Consider the following 17,534-nt stretch of genomic DNA (forward strand, 5'->3'; position numbering starts at 1 on the left):
TTAGGAATGGTTGTGCATTTCTAACCCAAGTGTTTCAGTGTACTATTTGAGTGCCACCTAGGTTTTTCTTTTAAGGCAGTATTTCTGCTCAGGTCCTAGAGGGGACAGTGGGACAGAACGAAACTTGCGCAGAGTCCAGCACTCTTCCAGGCTAAGGAGAAACTGCTGGAACAGCCTGAGTTACATGGAGTTTGTTATTGTGACAGAGCAAACTGATACAAGACTAATTTTTCCAGGGGCTTATGGGAATGTTGATAAATGAAACGTCACAATGCTGATAAAGAGCACTGCACTGTTTCCCAAGACCAAGCATTTTCTTGTGTCTGGGGAATGAAGACGATCTGGTGTTCTAGTGAAGCAGACCTTTTCATTCCCATCCCAGACACACATCTCCTTACTGGATATGTAAACTGGCTGCAAATGGCATGATTTGATCAGAGGTGTTCTCCCAGCTGATGTGAATGGGGGTTGGGTCTCATAAATGAATTGGGATAGCAGCTCTGTTAACATCATGGTATTGAAAGTTTTGTCTGGATTGCCTTGATCACAGTACCTTCTTGCCGCAGCAGTATTGGTTATAATTAATCTAGCCTTGAATTGCAAGTTTGATTAGTTAAGCAAGCTACATTTCAACAGCTTGACCTTCTCAATACTTTGGCAACTGCAGATACTACAGGTCAAGCTTTTTGCATGGTATTGACATGTCTCATCCTTACAGAGGTGATAGCAGCATAAATATGATAGAACAAAAATGCAAACAAGTTCTCAAGCAAAGCTGCTGATAAACTTCAGCCAAGAGTTCAATTTGTGATCATTTCTTGTCTGAATTAGCATGCTCCTGAGGGAAGCATCAAGACATTCAGAGCACGCTGAATTTAAGAAACTTCATACCAAGAAAGATAACTTGGGGGTTGAGACAAGAACAAGATGAGTCTTGTAGTCTCTGTGCGCATTTGTTAAAGTAGCTTCAGAGAAATGGTTGCATTTACCTTAAAACCAAAAAACTCTCTATACATGCCGTAATGAGTGCTGCAAAAGGTGGTGTTCTGATGGCACTGGGTGAACATATGGGAGGAATGAGAATGGGGTTGAGGTGCCTTGGAAAGGTGGTGTTCTGTTGGATCAGCTGCATCTGTGGCTGCAGTAATGCAGACAGTCTTATAGCTCCATCCTCAAGACACCACTTAGCACTGGAAGGTTGCAAATGTCATTTGGTTTCCTTGATGGTGCAGCTCTGCCTTTGTTTGGGTCATAGCTGCCAGTGATGAGCAGAAAATAATGAGGGAATGATAAAAACTTCCAGAAAGTGAGGTAAGCAGCAGATTCCCGCTAATAGATTTGAGAAACAGCTTGGATAAAATATTAAAGGAGCAACATTTTCTAGCACAGAGCAGCTAATACCCAAGGTAATATTAAAGTATAGGTTTATCACTGCTGTTCAGCTTTGACACTTGAGGATTCACGTTTCTTCAGTTTATTTTTCCGTTTAAAATGGAGACTTACAAATGCTGAATTATTACAAACATATGAATTGTGAATTATTCCCACATGAATTTGAGGATTAGTATTTGTACAAACGTTGTGAGTAGTGGGGCTTTGTAGGTGGGCTAGCTAGGTCTGTTTAGACATGAATGGAGAATTACAGGATAGATTGGATGGGTTGTAGGTAATGTAGCAACTTCTGTTTGGTTCTAGACTGGAGCTTAGATTCATAAGTGCTGAAACACAGTCTCAAAATGTGTAGCAGTGAGCAGGTGAGAGTCTTCTGCCTCTTGCCCTCACAGCTGTAAAGAAACTTCATGTAACTTAACAGAGAAAAAAAATGAAATTTCTTAGTAGACTTCTGATCCCTTTAGGCCCTAAGTTTAAAGCTTGTGTTAAAGAGAAGCAATAGGCTCTTGAAAATAAGCACAAATAATTGAAGACTTTGTACGAAACTCCCTTACTGAACACATGGTGTGATTTGGATAGCCCTTGCTATCTGGAGGTCTTATGTAAAAAGCTGTCTATTCTCATTTCTCCTCCAGATGACCTCCTGGAGCTCCAAAATTCGTCAGTCTCCTTTCTGTGAGGTGACTGTTCACATCCTTCTCTGGAACTGGATGCTGCTTTCTCAAGAGGCAGCCAGTCACTCCTGTTTCTGAAGCAAACAGGACCTGTCTTGTCTGCTCAGTTCCACCTTCTGTGAGGCACTAGATTCTCTTGAAAGGGTGCCAGAAGATTGTCATTTGTTGGCAATGCGTAGCCCTTATCCTCCCACAGTTGTGGCTATAAGATGCCTATTTTTCATTCTGATACATGTTGAAGCTATATTAGATTTGGAGCCTAAAAGACATGACTATTTTAGCCTTGGTTAATGTCCTCAGAAAGAATGGTTGCATCATTTTGTTGTCCATTTAAATTGCCCTGATGATCAATTCCCTTTGCTTTTCCTTGTGCTTTTGAAGGAGGTGCCACCTCTTCTTGGCCTCGCTCAAGGAGACTGGTCTTGGGTTCCTGGGTCCTTGAGAAAGTGATGCTAAGAACCAAATCCCTTAAGCTCTTTGGAGCAACTGTTGGAGCTGCTTGCTTGCTGAACCTGTGCCCAAAGCAGCACCACTGTTATCAGCCTTCTTAAGACTGATTGCAAGTGGGTTTGTGAAGGGAATCCTTCCAGTGCTTAGAAGGAAACAGCATTATCAGGCTGCTGATAAGGAACAGGCTTGGCTGGTTCTTTGCTAACTCCCAAGCTGCTGTCTTTCTCTAGGAAACAATTCCATGCACCACTACTTGTAGTTCTGACAGTCTTGCTCTGGAGACTGCTTTGCCGATTATCCCTGTGGTTTCCTCTCGCTGGTTGGCAAAGAAGAAAACGTAACGTGACCTTTGGCTGTAAAGGCATGCATTTCACCCAAGGTTGCTGTTACGGGGGGATCCCCAGGAGCTGAAACTGCATGCAGGGCTCTTCGTGGTCGATGAGCTAATGTGTTTTGTTCCACCTCCCCTCCAGAACTGTCAAGTAACCCATCTCTGGCTTCGATCCTCATCCCTGCTCATGCAAGGAACCAAGCAGCTGCTTCAACCCCTACAAACGCTACAGCGGCCTCAGGTGAGAACATGCAATTGCCTGCCTCCCTCCCCACCCTCGCTCCCCCTGACCAGGCACCTTCCTTCTGCTGAGGCCCATGAGCTGCCTTGGCACAGGGTGAACGGGGAGGAAGGACTTCTTCCAACATCACCTAAAACTTGGTCTTGGTGGGTGGTCATTGGGGTGCTGGCAGTGGTCACCAACCCAAATCCTAACCCAGGGCACTTTAACTCTGCATTTGACCTTATAGTTTGTTGGTCCTTCTCGCTCAGACTTCCACTATTAATAAAATCACCTGTTGTTTTTTAGCAGTCCTCATGGGTTGGTTTGCACCTAAGTTCTGAGCTTTCAGCTGGTCTGAAATTAATACTGAGTTGGAGCATGAGCTTGCACTAGATGCCCAAGAAGAGAAGAAACAGCTAGCTCAGTACACGTGGCCTCTGTGGAGCTTGGATGCCTTCCCCAAAGGCATTAGCACTTAAAAGTCTACTTAGGGAGTTCAGTCATTGTGCTCACTGCCTCGCCTAAGTAGCTGCAGTTGCTTCTTATTGAGTTTGCTTGTGTCAACTTTGGGTATGAGGCAGATGCTTTTTTGGCCAGCACTGAGTGAATTTTTTTCTTGCCTCTGTTGCTCGCTCTCAAGTTTCTGTCAGAAACCTTTTAAAAGCTCACTGTTGGCCTGTAGCCACTCCATACTGTATTCAGTTCCCAGTGAAAGCTTAAAAGCCTGCTAATATCAGCTGGGAGACTCCCAAAGAAAATCCCAGGTGCTGCAGGATGTGGTAGAGGTGATTCAGTACATGGCAGTCTTCCTCTGAGTCAGCTCTGAGTCAGCAAACCAGCCGGCTCTCTTGGGAATTGGGCAACCCAAGGCAGGCTGCAGAATGGGTGTGCTTCTCTACGTAGCTTGTGTGCATGTCAGTCCCATCTGAGAAGGGCTCTGACCCCTTTTGGAGGTGCAAAATGCCTACTCAGTGTAAAATAGCTGATAAGGGGAATCCCTAATTAAAAAGGTAGTATTGAAACGTGAAGGAAAGCATTTGCAGGTTGGTGTGTTGGACAGTTACCTGATGCGCTTGGTCCAGCCTGTGCTGTATAGAGAGCGTTTTCATACTCCAGGACAGCCAGATGCACCCAGATTTGAAAGATGTAGTAGCAGTAGGTAAAAGATACAGCCTGTACAATTGTATGTCCTCTGAATTTAGGAGAAAGCAAAATTGGTATCCTCAAATTTAGTATGTTTGTTTCATACACTTGGCAATATTTTGGAGATAGTCATGTTCTCTGTTTCCCTTTTCTGTGCATCTGTTGCTCAATAACTGAGAGAAAAAAAGCAGATGAAGTAGTAAAATTGATTGGAAAACCACAGAATACACGCATGGAAAATTATTTCAAGCCCTCTGAAAAATATTGTTTCACTTAATGTCCCCTTGATGACTTTTAAGGAGTTCTCTTTGTCAAGATACAAGTTTTGAGGAATTAATGGGGTTAAGAAATCTGTTTTCACCCACCACTTTCCAAGAGCTCATATGGGGAGAAATGCATTTAGGCTGAGTCCTAAATGTGAAGTATACCCAAAAATAAAGAACAACAAAAAACCTCACCTTATTGATGTCAACAGTTTTAAATCTATTTGCAAGCACCGCACCAAGTTGAGACAGGACCTGTTATTCATAGTTCATGAATTCATATTCATGGAAATACCCTTGCAGCTTGGAGAAGAAGTTGTGAGATGAAGTTCAGTATTGGGCAACTTGCAGCTTTGTGTTTCTGCAGCACGGCCCACTGGTAGTTTCTTATTCACATGAGGGTCTCACAGCAGGCAGTGGGAATTCCATGGGAGTTGTGATTTTTAGGATTAGGCCCTGTATGCAGTTATGTTAATTTGTTGTGCTTTGCATACTGATGCCACGCTTAGCAAGAGATTCTCAAGGGGTCCCTTCTTTCCCTATGGCCCTGCACATCCCAGAGCAGTAGATTTCTACTCCTTCAATAGCTGCTAAAGCAGCATGGGAGCAACTCTCACCTAACCAAGGGCATCCTGATGGCAGGAGATGTTTCTGCGACATGTGGCTAAACAGTAGAAATTCAGAAACTAGAAAGGTGATGATGAAGCAACAAGACATAGCTCTCAAGGAAGTTCAAAGGGCGAAGCAGGTTATATGTGACTGTAATTCACATTATCTGTGTGTAACTTGCATCTCCCTCTAGCAAGCAGAACTGATACTGAGGCCCAAGCTTCCACTCTTACGGTTGCCTACTCCATAAGCTTGAGGCATAGGTGCACGTACATTGAAATGCAGTGTACTTGTTCATCACTGTAGATAACCCAGGTGGGTGGTTGTTACCTGCTTGCAGGCAGTTACTCTGTTTTCAGAGCTGTCATGTTAGTATGCAGCCATGTCAGAATCTCTGCTTTTTGACAAGGTGTAAAGCACAGCTCTTTATCGTGCATCAAGGCAGGGTCATAGTTAGAGAATAACTTCAAAAGTGAGATCTGTTTGTCCCAAGTCTACTAAAGCAGTGTTTGTCAGGACACTTAGCAGTGCCATGGTGCTAAGAGATGGGAAGATTGGCTTTTCAGCATACCACATTAACAGAGCAGGTTTCATCAAGCCAGCAATACAGCTTGTGCTACCCAGTATGTCACAAATCTGCATTTTAAAAATATAGCAAAAATGAATAAATTTTGTTAACTGATAGTTTCACAGTGGTGATTTCAACAACCCAATGCAACAGTATTCTGGGATCATGATCTTAAATGCAGAGGAATTGTTGTAGGCTGATTTTTAAGTGTTAAAATGTTTTTGTTGCAAATTTCCCCTTCTCTGGAGTGATAAAGCTGTATTTGCTGTACTAATAGAACCTGGGGAGTATGAAGTTTTGCTGCACCAGTGTTAGTAAATTCACCTGAAGGTTTATGAGAAACTCTTGTGTGACATTAATGACATGTCTAAAGCAAAGCAGAGGAAGATGGGAGTTAGTGGCCCCTGCTTGAAGTGATGTGCTTGCTTTTTGTGGATTATATCAGCCATTGATCAGAAATGCCAATGCAGCTTTATTTGTGTGGGTGCTGGCTTGATTAGCTTATGGAGGATGGTTTCCTAGCTGTGCAGCCAAAGCATCAGCGAGGGGAGCATGCACACCAAGCCGAACGTGTATCTGCTTGTGTGACTCTGTGTTTTGCTCCCTGCATCAGCCAGCAGCAGTAGTTACCTCTCAGTCAGCATTAAGATGGGAAGAGCTTATTTGCCATCTGCAGGGGAGCTGTGTCAGCAGGGATACTGGGGTCATCGTCTTGAGCATCCCACTGCGTTGATCCCGTGTGATCCCAAGTGTGATAGCGTGCCTGAACTTTCAGCAACAAAGCAGGTCAGAGCTAGTGTTACCTGCCGGTGTGTGCAGTTGAAAAAGACCACGGTGCTCAATAAAACAACATTTAGTACATTCAGAGTATTCCCATCAAGGGAATTTTGGGAAACTAATTCCTTAACCAGAAAAGGGGCAAGCTCAGGCATCTGCAGGCTCAGCCCAGGGATGAGTCCATGACAGTTGGAGGAGTAAAACTTGCATGTTTCGGGCTTTTATGTTCCAGTTTTGCTCTGCGCCCTGGATTTCTACATCCATATGCAGGCACAATAGGAAAACCAGGCTTTTCCCCTCCTCCTTCTCATCTTCTCAGCTGTCCTATGAGAACTCCCAGGCTGGTGGAAGCTTTGTTTCTGTATCTTTGTTGTTAGAAGAGCAGCACAGTCCATCAGCATTACAGATCAAACCAGCTAATGCTCTCCTTAGTGCTAATGGGCTTTCTCAGACTGAATTGGCACCTCTGTCTTGCTGAACTGTAGCCCTCTTCTTCCTTTCTGGGAGGTTTCTAAGGAGTAACCCTCCAAGAAAGCCAAGGTGCTCCTCAGAGGGAAAAGCTGAATGGGAGGAGGTGCTCTGCCCTGATGGGAGATACTTTGCCCTCTGTTTGGAAGCACTTTTGGAGGTGGCTGACACTTAAGCCCTAATGTGGTTTCTTTGCCCGCACAGGCAGAGGTGACAGGGCAATGAGGCTGCCCTGACCTCAAGCCACAGTCATCTGTCCCATACCAGAAACCTCCTAGCTTTGCTCCCCACTGCTTTGCAAAGCAGATGTTCTAGCAGCACTGCTGAAGGCCTAGATTTTCTGCTCTTATGCCCAAATACTGATGCCTCATGGTGAGAAGGAAAGCAGTGTCCAGAGACCCCCATATTTGAATTGTGCTCCTTCCCCTGGCACCTCAGCAAAGAGAAGAAGCCTCTCTTTGTTCCCTAGATGTCTTGTTGAGGCAGAGTCAAAGAACAAGCTGGAATATCAAAATACTGCATTTTCTTGCAGGTCTGGGGCCACTTAAAGCTTTGAGCAGGCTCAATGCTTTGTCCCAGCCTGGGTGGGCTTCTGTATGTTGTTGTGAAAGGCCCCATGTAAATGGTCCTGGGCTGCCTCACCTGATTTATTTCCTTTTTAACATGTGGCCTATATGTTTCTTAGCAACTCCCCCACTGGTGATGATAGAAAAGGAGCATATGTTACAGACATTACATGAAGTAGCTCCATCCCCTCCTCTTTTTTCTTTATCTCTGCTCAGTAGCAGTGTAATGATAACGATTTCAGACTCTGCTGTCTTCAAGAATAGGAGATCAAAAGGCGCATTTCATTTCAGCAAATGGAATAAAAGCACTTTCCGTGCACACACAGGAATCCTCTGCCAGCAGTACAGACTCCAGCTGGACTGCTCGCATCAGGCATGGCAGATGTTGCATTAACTGGAGCTTATCCATACCTGAAAATTAATCTAGACCAGGCACAGCGAGAGTTTGTAACTATAAGTGTGGTAAACTGTCAGCTGTCTGGCTGGGTCACTTTAGATTTCCATGGTCATCATTGGTCTGCATGCATGTGGGATTTGGGAATTGCTCCTTCAGGGAAATTCTCCACACAGGAGGGTGTCTCTTGTGTGCAAGGCTAGCTTTCCACATAACACATGGCACTGTCATCATGCTGCCTCGGTGCTTTAACTGCGTGAGCTGGTTTTTATCATGGTGGTCAATCCTTCATGACGGAGGGGTTGCAATAAATTTGGGATGAGAGGAAAGGGAATGGAAAACTCCCAGAGCAGTCATCTGGCATCCTCTGCCCCCGAGAGGATTTCCCTTTCTTCCCACACACTCCTTGCAGCATTTCCTTTTCAAACAGGCATCATCCTCTCTTCCTGCTTACCCCTTGTATTCCTGGGTGCTGCTGTTTGTTTGATTTCCTATTTTCATCACCTTTGTCTATGTCTGTTACTTGGTTTGTCACTCAGCAAGTGCTGCCCATCTCTAGACTCTCATTCATTCCATTGCCTTTGCTCACGGCTGCACTTCCAACTATGGTGAGGTCAGTGTGGCAAGAGAGGAGAGGGGTTTTGTTAGCAGGTGATGGTAGAGCATAGCCTGGCTGCATTGCCTCATGAGCTCTGCTGTGCTGGGGAAGTATCACTGCACCCCCATTGCCAGCCAGCTGTATTTTGTCATGTCTGTCATTGATGCTAGTCAGACTGTCCTTCGGTCTGAGGTCGGTAAATCCGTCCTTCCTTTTTATGAGCCTTTTCCCCCTGTGTGTTCATACACGCTGTTTGCCCAGTCTGCCCTCTTCTGTACTGAGACAATAAGTCTTGGCCCTTGTTTTCCCCTGTTGCAGTATGGATGGCTTACCTTAAGTTAACCTTACTTAAAATAAGTGGGAAAAATGCCTGATGGTCTCTCCTAGAAAGCCTCTCTTAATATCTTTTTCACATCTCCTATTTATTGTATTGAGAATTTTATGTGTTTAACCTTTCAGCCACTTACTTTTTTGTGACCGCACTAGGTAGATCCTGTGTGGAGTGGTCTGAGATGAAGTTGGTGCATTTTTTTTCCCTACCAGCTCTTCTCATACCAAGAACAATTAGAACACCTGATGCATGTGGCCTGTGAGAACACAGTTACAGTGCGTTGCCCTTCGGGATCTCGTGGCAAAACCTGTCTTTCCTTGAGATGCACTTTGACATACGCCCCTGTGGCTGGCTTCCCTGTGGAGCATTGTCATTCCCAGAGAAGAGAAGGTGTTAGAGACCATTTGTTGCAGAGAGCTGATCCTCTGACAGTGTCATTGGCTTGTGTAAACCTCGTCACTGGCTTCAGGCCTTGATGTTAATCTGCTTCAGCAGTTCAGGGGGTGGCAGATCCAACTTTGGTTGAGCACCATGGGATAAAGCAGTAGGCTTGAAGGATGTTTTCTGAGGCAACAAGTGCATGAGTTGCACATGAACACACAAGCTGTTTCTGCCAGGGGAGCAGGCTTGTTGCTTGCGTTGTCTGCACTCATTCACACCCTTTCCAGGCAGCTTTATCACAAGAAGGCCCAACAGTGAAACTTCAGCATCAGTGTGGTGGCCACAGGTACTTGACGTTAGCTTTGGTGATGCAAGCGTGCCTTGTCTTACACTTACGTAGCGTGGGCAGTGTTACCTCCTGCAGTATCTGCCAGAGCCTGGCTGGGTGTTTACCTGCTGCCCTGCAACCCTCAGCCCTTGAGCTCGCTTGAAGACCGCCTTTCCCAGCCTCTCCCCAGCCCAAACTGTGCCATCCACAGCCCCTGAAGCCAAGAGAGCATCCTAACCAAGCAGCGGGAGTTGCGGGTTTCCCGGCGTGGGGAATGTCGCGGCTGTTGTTTCCAGATGTGTGTGTATTTTGGAGGTAATACTGGTTGTTTTTTTTTCTCTCTTCCCTTCCTCTCTTGCCTGTCGTTTGCAGATGTTAACGCAGGAGAACGAGTTCAGACCAATAGCGTAGCTACAGCATCAGCCTCCAACTCCACCTGAACCAGTACCAAGCAGCCAGCTGCACAGGAAAAATCACCAGTAATTTTGAGTCTTGCTCAGCAGCACTGGTCTCATTTGGAAAGAAAATTAAAAAAGAGGAGAGGAAAAAAAAAACCCAAAAAAAAAAAAAAAAGAAAGAAAACAAAAAAAAAAAGGAAAAAACCAACCAACCAAGCAACCTGTTCATTTTAGTGTTCAATTTTTTATTATTATTATTGTTGTTCTTATTTAACCTTGTAAAATATCTATAAATACAAACCAGTTTCATTGTATTCTCACTCTGCAGGGTGTCCGGGGCAGGGGACTTAGGTGGGGGGGGAGGAGGGAAAGCGGAGCAATACAACACACCAATGTCTCTCCCCTCGACAATCTCTTCATGTTGGAAGTTTGCTGTTGTGTACTTCAGAACCAGGACTCTTGCCTCATGCCCTCTCCCACAACAGAAAGAAGGAAAACAAAAAAAAAAACAAAAAAGGAAAAAAAAAACACCAAAACAAAAAAAAAAAAACCCAAACCTCATTCTCTGCTGAAATTTTCTTTTTTTTTTTTTTTTTTTTTTTTTAACCTCTTTTTTTGTTTTCTTTTTAAGTGAAGTTTTGGACTTCGATGTAGTTACACAGCTTGAATTTGGTCGGGAGCTTAGCAGGGGTCATTCGGCAGAGCTCAGCCTTTCTTGTCAGCCAATCCATTCTCCCAGGTTGTCTGAAGAACTGCCCCGGCTCGGGATGGGGAGCGGGCAACGTGGTAGGGAAATAGGTTGCCATAGGGTGAGGGGGGGGGTGGGAGGGTTTGCTGTGTATCGAAGGCTTGACCCGCTAGTGGAAGCCTTTCATTGTAAAAACCAGTGCTAGCAGTGAGGAAACCTGCAGCTTCAGTAAGGGAAAAGTCTACCCCCGTGGGTATGTATAATATAATACACACACATGCACGACCGCAGGCCGTTAGCGTTTGGAAGCAGCTCCTTTGCCCCGCTGGAGCTCCTGCCCCGTGTCGTGAGCCGGTGCCGGCACCCAGTCAGCTCCCATCTTCAGCAGAGAAGAGCGGACGAACAAATCCCTCGGCCTGACTGGGGGTGTTTAAGGGACTCTTTGGGAAGTGGCCGCTGCGAAAGTGGGTTTGGTTTCGGGGTTTATTTCAGTTCCTCTTCTCTTCTCCCCCGCTTCCCCCGGCTCTCGGTTTGGACAGGCTGCCCTTTCCCAAGGTGCGCCCAGGAGGAGGACACCAGGGTTTATAATGTGAACTGTTAACAGTCTACTGGTTTCTTTTGTAATACCTTCCTTTTTTAACGGCAGTTTTAACTCGCAGGATGCCACGTTCTCCGATAGCTCTGATTTTAAATCCACAGCTAGAACCTGTATTTAATTTCATCTTTTTTAACCTCTTGCTGCTTCTTCTTTTTTGATCTCTATTTATTGATGCGTGTTGCCACGTTGCCATTATGGTTTTACATTTGGTAGAATATTAAAATACACATCCAAGTGCTCTCGACAGTAATATGTACCTGCTGACTTGTAGGAAAGCTGGCTATATATGAGTGTGTGTGTATATATATTATATAAATATATACATGTATACATAGATACAACACTGCTTTTTCTATTTTGTCTACGATCTCGAAACAGTCTGCCCGGAGCGCGAGGTGAATGCTTGTTCTAGTCCATCTGGTCAGGGCCCGGGTTTCCTCCCTGCAGCGGCGCGTGGCGCGAGCATCCACATCTCTCTTCCTGAAGTCAAAGCAATATTCCTCGGGAAAGGGTCAGGTGAGCGGCGGGACGCAGCCGCGGTGTGGAAACGGGACGTGCGGAGACCTAGGCTTGCGGTGGGTGTCCGCTCCCCCCCTTACCCCTTCCGGAGGAGCTGTAGTCCATCGGCTCTGGTGCTTAGCAAGCCGTTCCATCCGACCCGGGCATCTCTTAGGCAAGCGGTTGCTTTTCAGGAGCATGGGGGCTGTTGTGTGGCCCAGGGGCAGGCAGCAATAGCAGCTTCGGCGTGCTCGGCTGTGACAGCAGAGCTTTTGCTCACGAGCTCAGTGCGTTTCGTCTTGTTTTGATGCTGTTGATGTGGGATTTGTTTTGTGGCCACTCTTAGCAGCCCTGGAGCTGGGAACAGGCCTGCCCTCTCCCTCCCGCCTGGCACCCAGCACGAGTCTGGGGAGGCAGGAGCTGCTTCAAGAGGTGAGTGACCACCTTCGTGTTGTGTTTGCTGTCGGGCACACACAGGCGCGCACACACAGAGAAAAGGGGGTTTTAAAGCTTTTTAGCTGTTGTTAAATCCCGGTTGGCTGCATCGGAAAGCACACCCGCATTTAGAAACAGGCAGCTTTCCAAATCCTTCCCTGCAGCTGAAGAGGAAGGGCTGAAGAGCATCTGAACGCGAGAGCTCAGCTAGTCAGTGTCCCAAAAGGTAAGTGGAAGGGTTTGGCTGACCCAGTGATCCAGATAGATGCGGGAGGCTCCAAAAGCAGGGCAGCAGCAGGGGACGGATCCATTCTGTGGGCTGACACTGCTGAGGCATTGGCCACAGGCATTGTCATGTTAAGGTAGTGAATTACACAGTGCTTAAAAGCAGGAATACAAAGAATGAAGAGAAGGTGCTGCTTGTGCCAGGAATTGTGGCTGCTCTTCCCTTTCCTACCCTTCCGCCTTCCAGTTGAAGGCTGGTGAAGGGGAGCGCAGAGCTTTCCTCTCTGGCTTTGTAACCGTGTTGGCGTCTGTGTGTGTCATGTATGTGTGTGTGTGTGTGTGTTAGGCTGGGGAGGGTCGGGGTGCCCCTCTGGTTTTAGTTCTTGTTTTCAAGGCTCATGGCAGGATCTCACACTCTTTTATACATCAGATCCAGGTCTTTGAACAACCGTTTTTGTAAATAATGAGACAGAAAAAAAGAAAAAAAAAGGAAAAAAAACCCAACAAAAAACCTCCCCCAAAAGCTCCTCACCAAATTCAAGCGTGTACATCCGTGCTATTGGTTGTTGTTTGAGTTTTATTGTTTTGTATGTAAATATGTGGACCCAGGAACTGTTATTAATGAGCAAAAAGTTACCGTTCAGGGCAGTGATTCTGTTTAATAATCAGACAAAATGTAGACGAGCTTTTTAAAGCCATATAGTTTTAACTCTGTACAGTAGGTACCGGCCTGTATTATTGTAACAATAACTCTAGCGATGTATAGTGTATCTATATAGTTTGGAGTGCCTTCGCTTCCATGATTTTTTGAATTTTATTTCCCTTTCTTTTCCCCCCTCCCCTCCTTTATCAATGATGTCTCTCCCCTTCCTCCCTCCCCAAACCCGCATCTTTGCTCCCCCCCTCTGCTTTCTAACTCTTTGAGTGCTGTAAGGTTTCGGTGATACCCTGATCAGTAGCAGAATGAGAGGAAACCGTCTCCACCATCATCCATTTCATGGGAGCTGTGGCTTTGGGGATGTCTCCAAGTTGCCCACCCTGCCCTCTCCTCCTCCCGCTGGCAGCCACCTGTTCCCTTCGGACACTTGCCCCAGAGCTCATTTAGACTTTGCTCATCAATCCCCCCCAGTCCTGCAGCTTCCAGGAGGCCCGGCCTTCCCACCATCCCTGCGGCTGTGCCGGGGGCAGTGGCCGGGCCCCCAGGGAGGGAACCCCTTGCATCCCGCAGGGATGCTCTGCTCGGAGCCCCTCGGCCGCTGAGGAGCAGGGGCATCGCTGTAGGAGACCGTGGTGGTTTCTTCTGCCCGGGGCACTCTCCGTTCCCTTCCTTCTCCTTGTTTTCCCTGCCGCCCCTCCCCAAAGTCACTTTTTGTTTTCTTGAGATAAGTTGAACATGACTCTTGATTTCTTGTGCCCAGCACGAAGGCCTTGTTTCTAAAACTAGTTTGCTTGTGTTTTACTACCTTGTTAGTATTCCACATAAGATTGTCTTGAATGGGAAAACACTTAACTCTTTACCAAACCAAAGGTTGCTGTTTTATTTCGAAGCATCTCGTGTTCATTCCAGTGAAGCAGAGGCTGCACTTTCTTTCTGGTGACACGAAGGTCAGTGATGCCAAGCTGTTGATGACAGTCTGCTCAGAGCTGTCCCTCTCTTCTGTTATTCTCTTTCGGGCTTGTTTTTTAACCCAGTCTGGTCTCGATCTGCCCTTTACATCAGCCTTGCTGTGGTGTGGGTCTCTGAGCCGGACTCGATCGCAGTCTGTCCGCCCCCAATGGCTGCCTGATCGAGACGCTGGTGTTCTTTCACCTTACATTTACCTACCTTGCTAGGGAAAGGCAACAACAAAAAGACCTTCAAAAGAAAATTGGCTGGTAGAAGATCCCCAACACTTTGTCCTCTGATTTCGAAGCCAAGCTTTACCTAAAGTAACGGCAGGCGCCTGTAACTTGCAACTTAAAATCCCCCCCCCCCAACCCCGGTTTTCAGTACTTGGAACAGTAGAATCCAAGCAGCCTGTCAGACACGTGCTCCTGTACTGGGAACCTCAGCCACCGCAGAGGAAAAGGAAAAGCACAGTGAGGGTGTTCGGTCCGGGCTCTGCCTGTGGGGCACAGCCAGCGAGTACCCCGGGGTGGCAGCTCACTTCCACGGGGCTCTCGGCCGCTTCTGGTCGTAGTTGGCTTCGTTTTGCAACACTGCAATAACAGCAAAACGGACAGGAAAGGAAAACAGTACCTAAGGGGTTAGCTCGAGAAAAGTAGCTTCCTTGTGTTGGTCTTTCTCCATTTATTTTTAATATATATATATAAAATATATTTATATATATATAATTTGCTTGCCTGTAAAATTTGCGTTCATTAACGTGTTGCTGATGGATCACTTGGGCCTGTACACACCAATTAGCGTGACCACTTCCATCTTCAAAAACGGAAATCTAAACAAATATATATATATATTAAGGACTGTGGGTTGTATACAAACTATTGCATACACTTGTGCAAATCTGTCTTGATTTAAAGGAGAAGCAAAACCTGTATAACATTATTACTACTTGAATGCCTCTGTGACTGATTTTATTTTTTTCTTTTTTTTTATTTTTTTTTTCATTTGAAATATAAACTTTTTTTTTTTTTTTCTTTGTGGAAACTATGCTCAATGTTTTATTATTTCCCCTGCCCCTTACTCCCCCTTGTAAATACGTTTTGTTCTGTGTGACTCGGTTCGGAACTAGTTACCTGGTACTGTAATTTGCATTAAATAAAACGTAGGTTAGCCTGGAAATGAAATTTAAACAATACCAAGTGTGTGGTCTTTATTTCAAACAATTGCCCCTTTCTTTCCTCCTCTTCCTCCCTCGTCCTTCTCTCCCTTCTCCTCACCTCACGCCTCTTTCCACTCCGCAACAATGAGGTGGACGTGGATCTGTGTAATGATAATGGAAAGGAAAAGCCACAAGAAACGAGCGTGTTGTCTTAACTGAGCTGTGTTATTCCATGCTGGTTTCCAAGAGGTGCCAGCTTGTCTCCGATACCGTTTGATTTGATGGAGAGAGGAACCCTGGGACGCAAATAACTTCAAATTAAACCCAAACAATCTTCCTTCGCCGTCCACCTATAGATACGAACTGAAGCACCTGTGTAAACGGCTGGCTTTGAACCCTGCACTCATGGTTGGTTGGGGTTTGGTTTTCTTTTTATCATTGGATCCCATTAGTAATGTTCTTTGGTGGTGATCTGTAAAGTTTGTCGAGACCACGTCCAGTGGACCGTTCCTCCAGCAAATCAGCAGTAGCTCTCTCTGGGTTGGGTTGCCGGTACTGGATGATGTGTGTGTTCACCATGACGTGTCTATTAGCGCAAAAGATGAAACAAACCTCCTTGTTCTGGGCTCTGTGACCCGGCCGGGGCCGCTCTGTCGCTATCCTAAAGGCTAGATGCGAGGTCGTGTGACTGCTGCTTCAATAAAAAACAGATTTCTATTGCAGAGAGCCTCCTCCTGGTTTGTTCCCGGGCCCGGCACGCGGTTCCGCTGCAGAGGTGGGAGCGGGGCGGGAAGGGAGGGCCCGGCCGTGCCCAGGGCTGGGGCATGGGGAGAGCCGCCTCCAAAGAGCACCTTGGTGTGGTGGTCGTGCTGCCTGCACCCAGGCAAAGCTGTGCCCCCCAGAGCAGCGCCAGCCCCGGCTCAGCCATGGGGGCATGGGTCTGCTTTTGTTCAGCCCCCACCACTCAGCCCTGCACTGGATTACCTGGGCAAGGGGACCAAGGAGCTGACCACAGCCTGGCAGCACCAGAAGCAGCGATGCCATCACTTCACTTACATCAGTCCCGGGACCTCGTGCTGAGACCGGAGCTGCTCTGCTCGACAAGTCTTTCCCCTGAGACTGAGGGTGGCCGCTTACATCGGCAAAGGCATCGCTGCCTGAACTGCAGCACCTCGCTGAGTGAGTTCATTGATTTGAAGGTTGCCACTGCTCATCACAATCCGCAGGAACTCAGCCTGGTGGTGAGTTATCCTTGGGCACTTCTCCTCCAGACATGGGCGCTGAGGTCTTCTGTCTCTCCTGGCCTTCTCCCAGGGTGAATGCAAGCTGTGGGCTCCCATCCTTCACTGTGTTTGCACAGGAACCCTCTGCTCCAGTCTCTGGTCTCTCTTCTGAAGGTCAGGGCCCCTTGAGCGGGACCCAGTCACCACGTAACTTCTTGTTAAGCTGACTGGAAGGGGAACTTCGCCTCCTTTACATCTTTCTAATTGTATCTCCTCTACAACAGCTTTTAATACCCTCCTTAAACAGCAGGTACCAAAACCAGGCAGAGGATTCCTACAACAGTCTCCCTACTGTCAAAGATGTACTAGAGAGCATCTTGCAGCTGGTGCTGTTGTTTCCTTGCCTGAGGACTACATTTTACCCCTCTGTGTGGAGGCTGCAGTTGTCCACTTTATCCATTGCTCCCTCCAGTTGTAATTCTTGTGAACATTAGCAGTGAGACTTCTGTATTTTCCTTCCAATCGTCCTCTTAAAACATAACATGAAACACATTAGCATCAAGAGCCTGTTCCCACACAACCTTCCAGGCAGCAGTTACCCTGTCACTGTTCCCTATGTGAGAATACCTCCCAAGATCTGCTTGTAAACCAGGTTCAAATGCACTGAGCTGTCAGTCACCGACACCTTTGAATGACTTAAGATGCTAATCCAAACACACAGCAGCACCACGCTGAATGTGGTACAAAAGTCTGCTCCACTGACATGCTTTGCCTTTATCAACCAACCTTCCAGCCATCTGGGCTGGAATTAAAAGTCAATGTCAGGGCTACTGGTGTTTGTTATCTGGAAGGTGGCAGCTTACAGGCTGCTGGTAGAAAGGTCCAGGTCGCTTTCTGTGGGAGAACAAGAGCCACAAAGCAGGAGGGAAGCAAGCATCAGAATGCGGAGGGGAGAGTGGGAGCGCGGTGTTTGTGCCTGAAGCAGCAAGCCCTGGAGGCAGCGAGCTCAGCACATTGCACACAACCTCACCAGCCGGTCTTGAATCTCACTTCCCCTCCCTTGGTCCTAGGAAGGGCTTGGCTGGGTTATCCAGTGTTCCCTTGCTGGCCTTGGGGCCTTCCTGGGGAGGGTAGGGCTGCTCTGCTCAGCCAGCCATGCCCAAGGGCTGCAGGGTCAGACCCGAGCTGCTGCCAGCCCCAGGCTCTGG

The 17,534-nt window shown here is 46.9% G+C and overlaps 2 protein-coding genes across 3 annotated transcripts in view; one reads left to right on the plus strand and one right to left on the minus strand.

The window, feature by feature from the left end:
• Window positions 1-11,521, plus strand: part of GSK3B (glycogen synthase kinase 3 beta) — a 143,763-nt gene extending 132,242 nt beyond the window's left edge. For both annotated transcript variants that reach the window (XM_057416030.1, XM_057416031.1), the window contains 2 exons: window positions 2,990-3,088; window positions 9,869-11,521. In XM_057416030.1, the coding sequence (XP_057272013.1) occupies window positions 2,990-3,088; window positions 9,869-9,936 (167 nt within the window). In that variant the 3' untranslated portion in view covers window positions 9,937-11,521. The remainder of the gene's footprint in view (window positions 1-2,989; window positions 3,089-9,868) is intronic.
• A 5,261-nt stretch (window positions 11,522-16,782) lies between these two features.
• CFAP91 (cilia and flagella associated protein 91) overlaps window positions 16,783-17,534 on the minus strand; it is a 37,174-nt gene continuing 36,422 nt past the window's right edge. The window contains exon 18 of the mRNA XM_057416025.1: window positions 16,783-16,853. The gene's annotated coding sequence lies outside the window, so the exon portion shown is untranslated. The remainder of the gene's footprint in view (window positions 16,854-17,534) is intronic.

The sequence above is a fragment of the Pezoporus wallicus genome, unplaced genomic scaffold (assembly GCF_028554395.1).
Source record: "Pezoporus wallicus isolate ANWC-B61680 ecotype Strahan unplaced genomic scaffold, APGP_CSIRO_Pwel_v1 contig_6814, whole genome shotgun sequence".
Taxonomy (NCBI): domain Eukaryota; kingdom Metazoa; phylum Chordata; class Aves; order Psittaciformes; family Psittacidae; genus Pezoporus; species Pezoporus wallicus.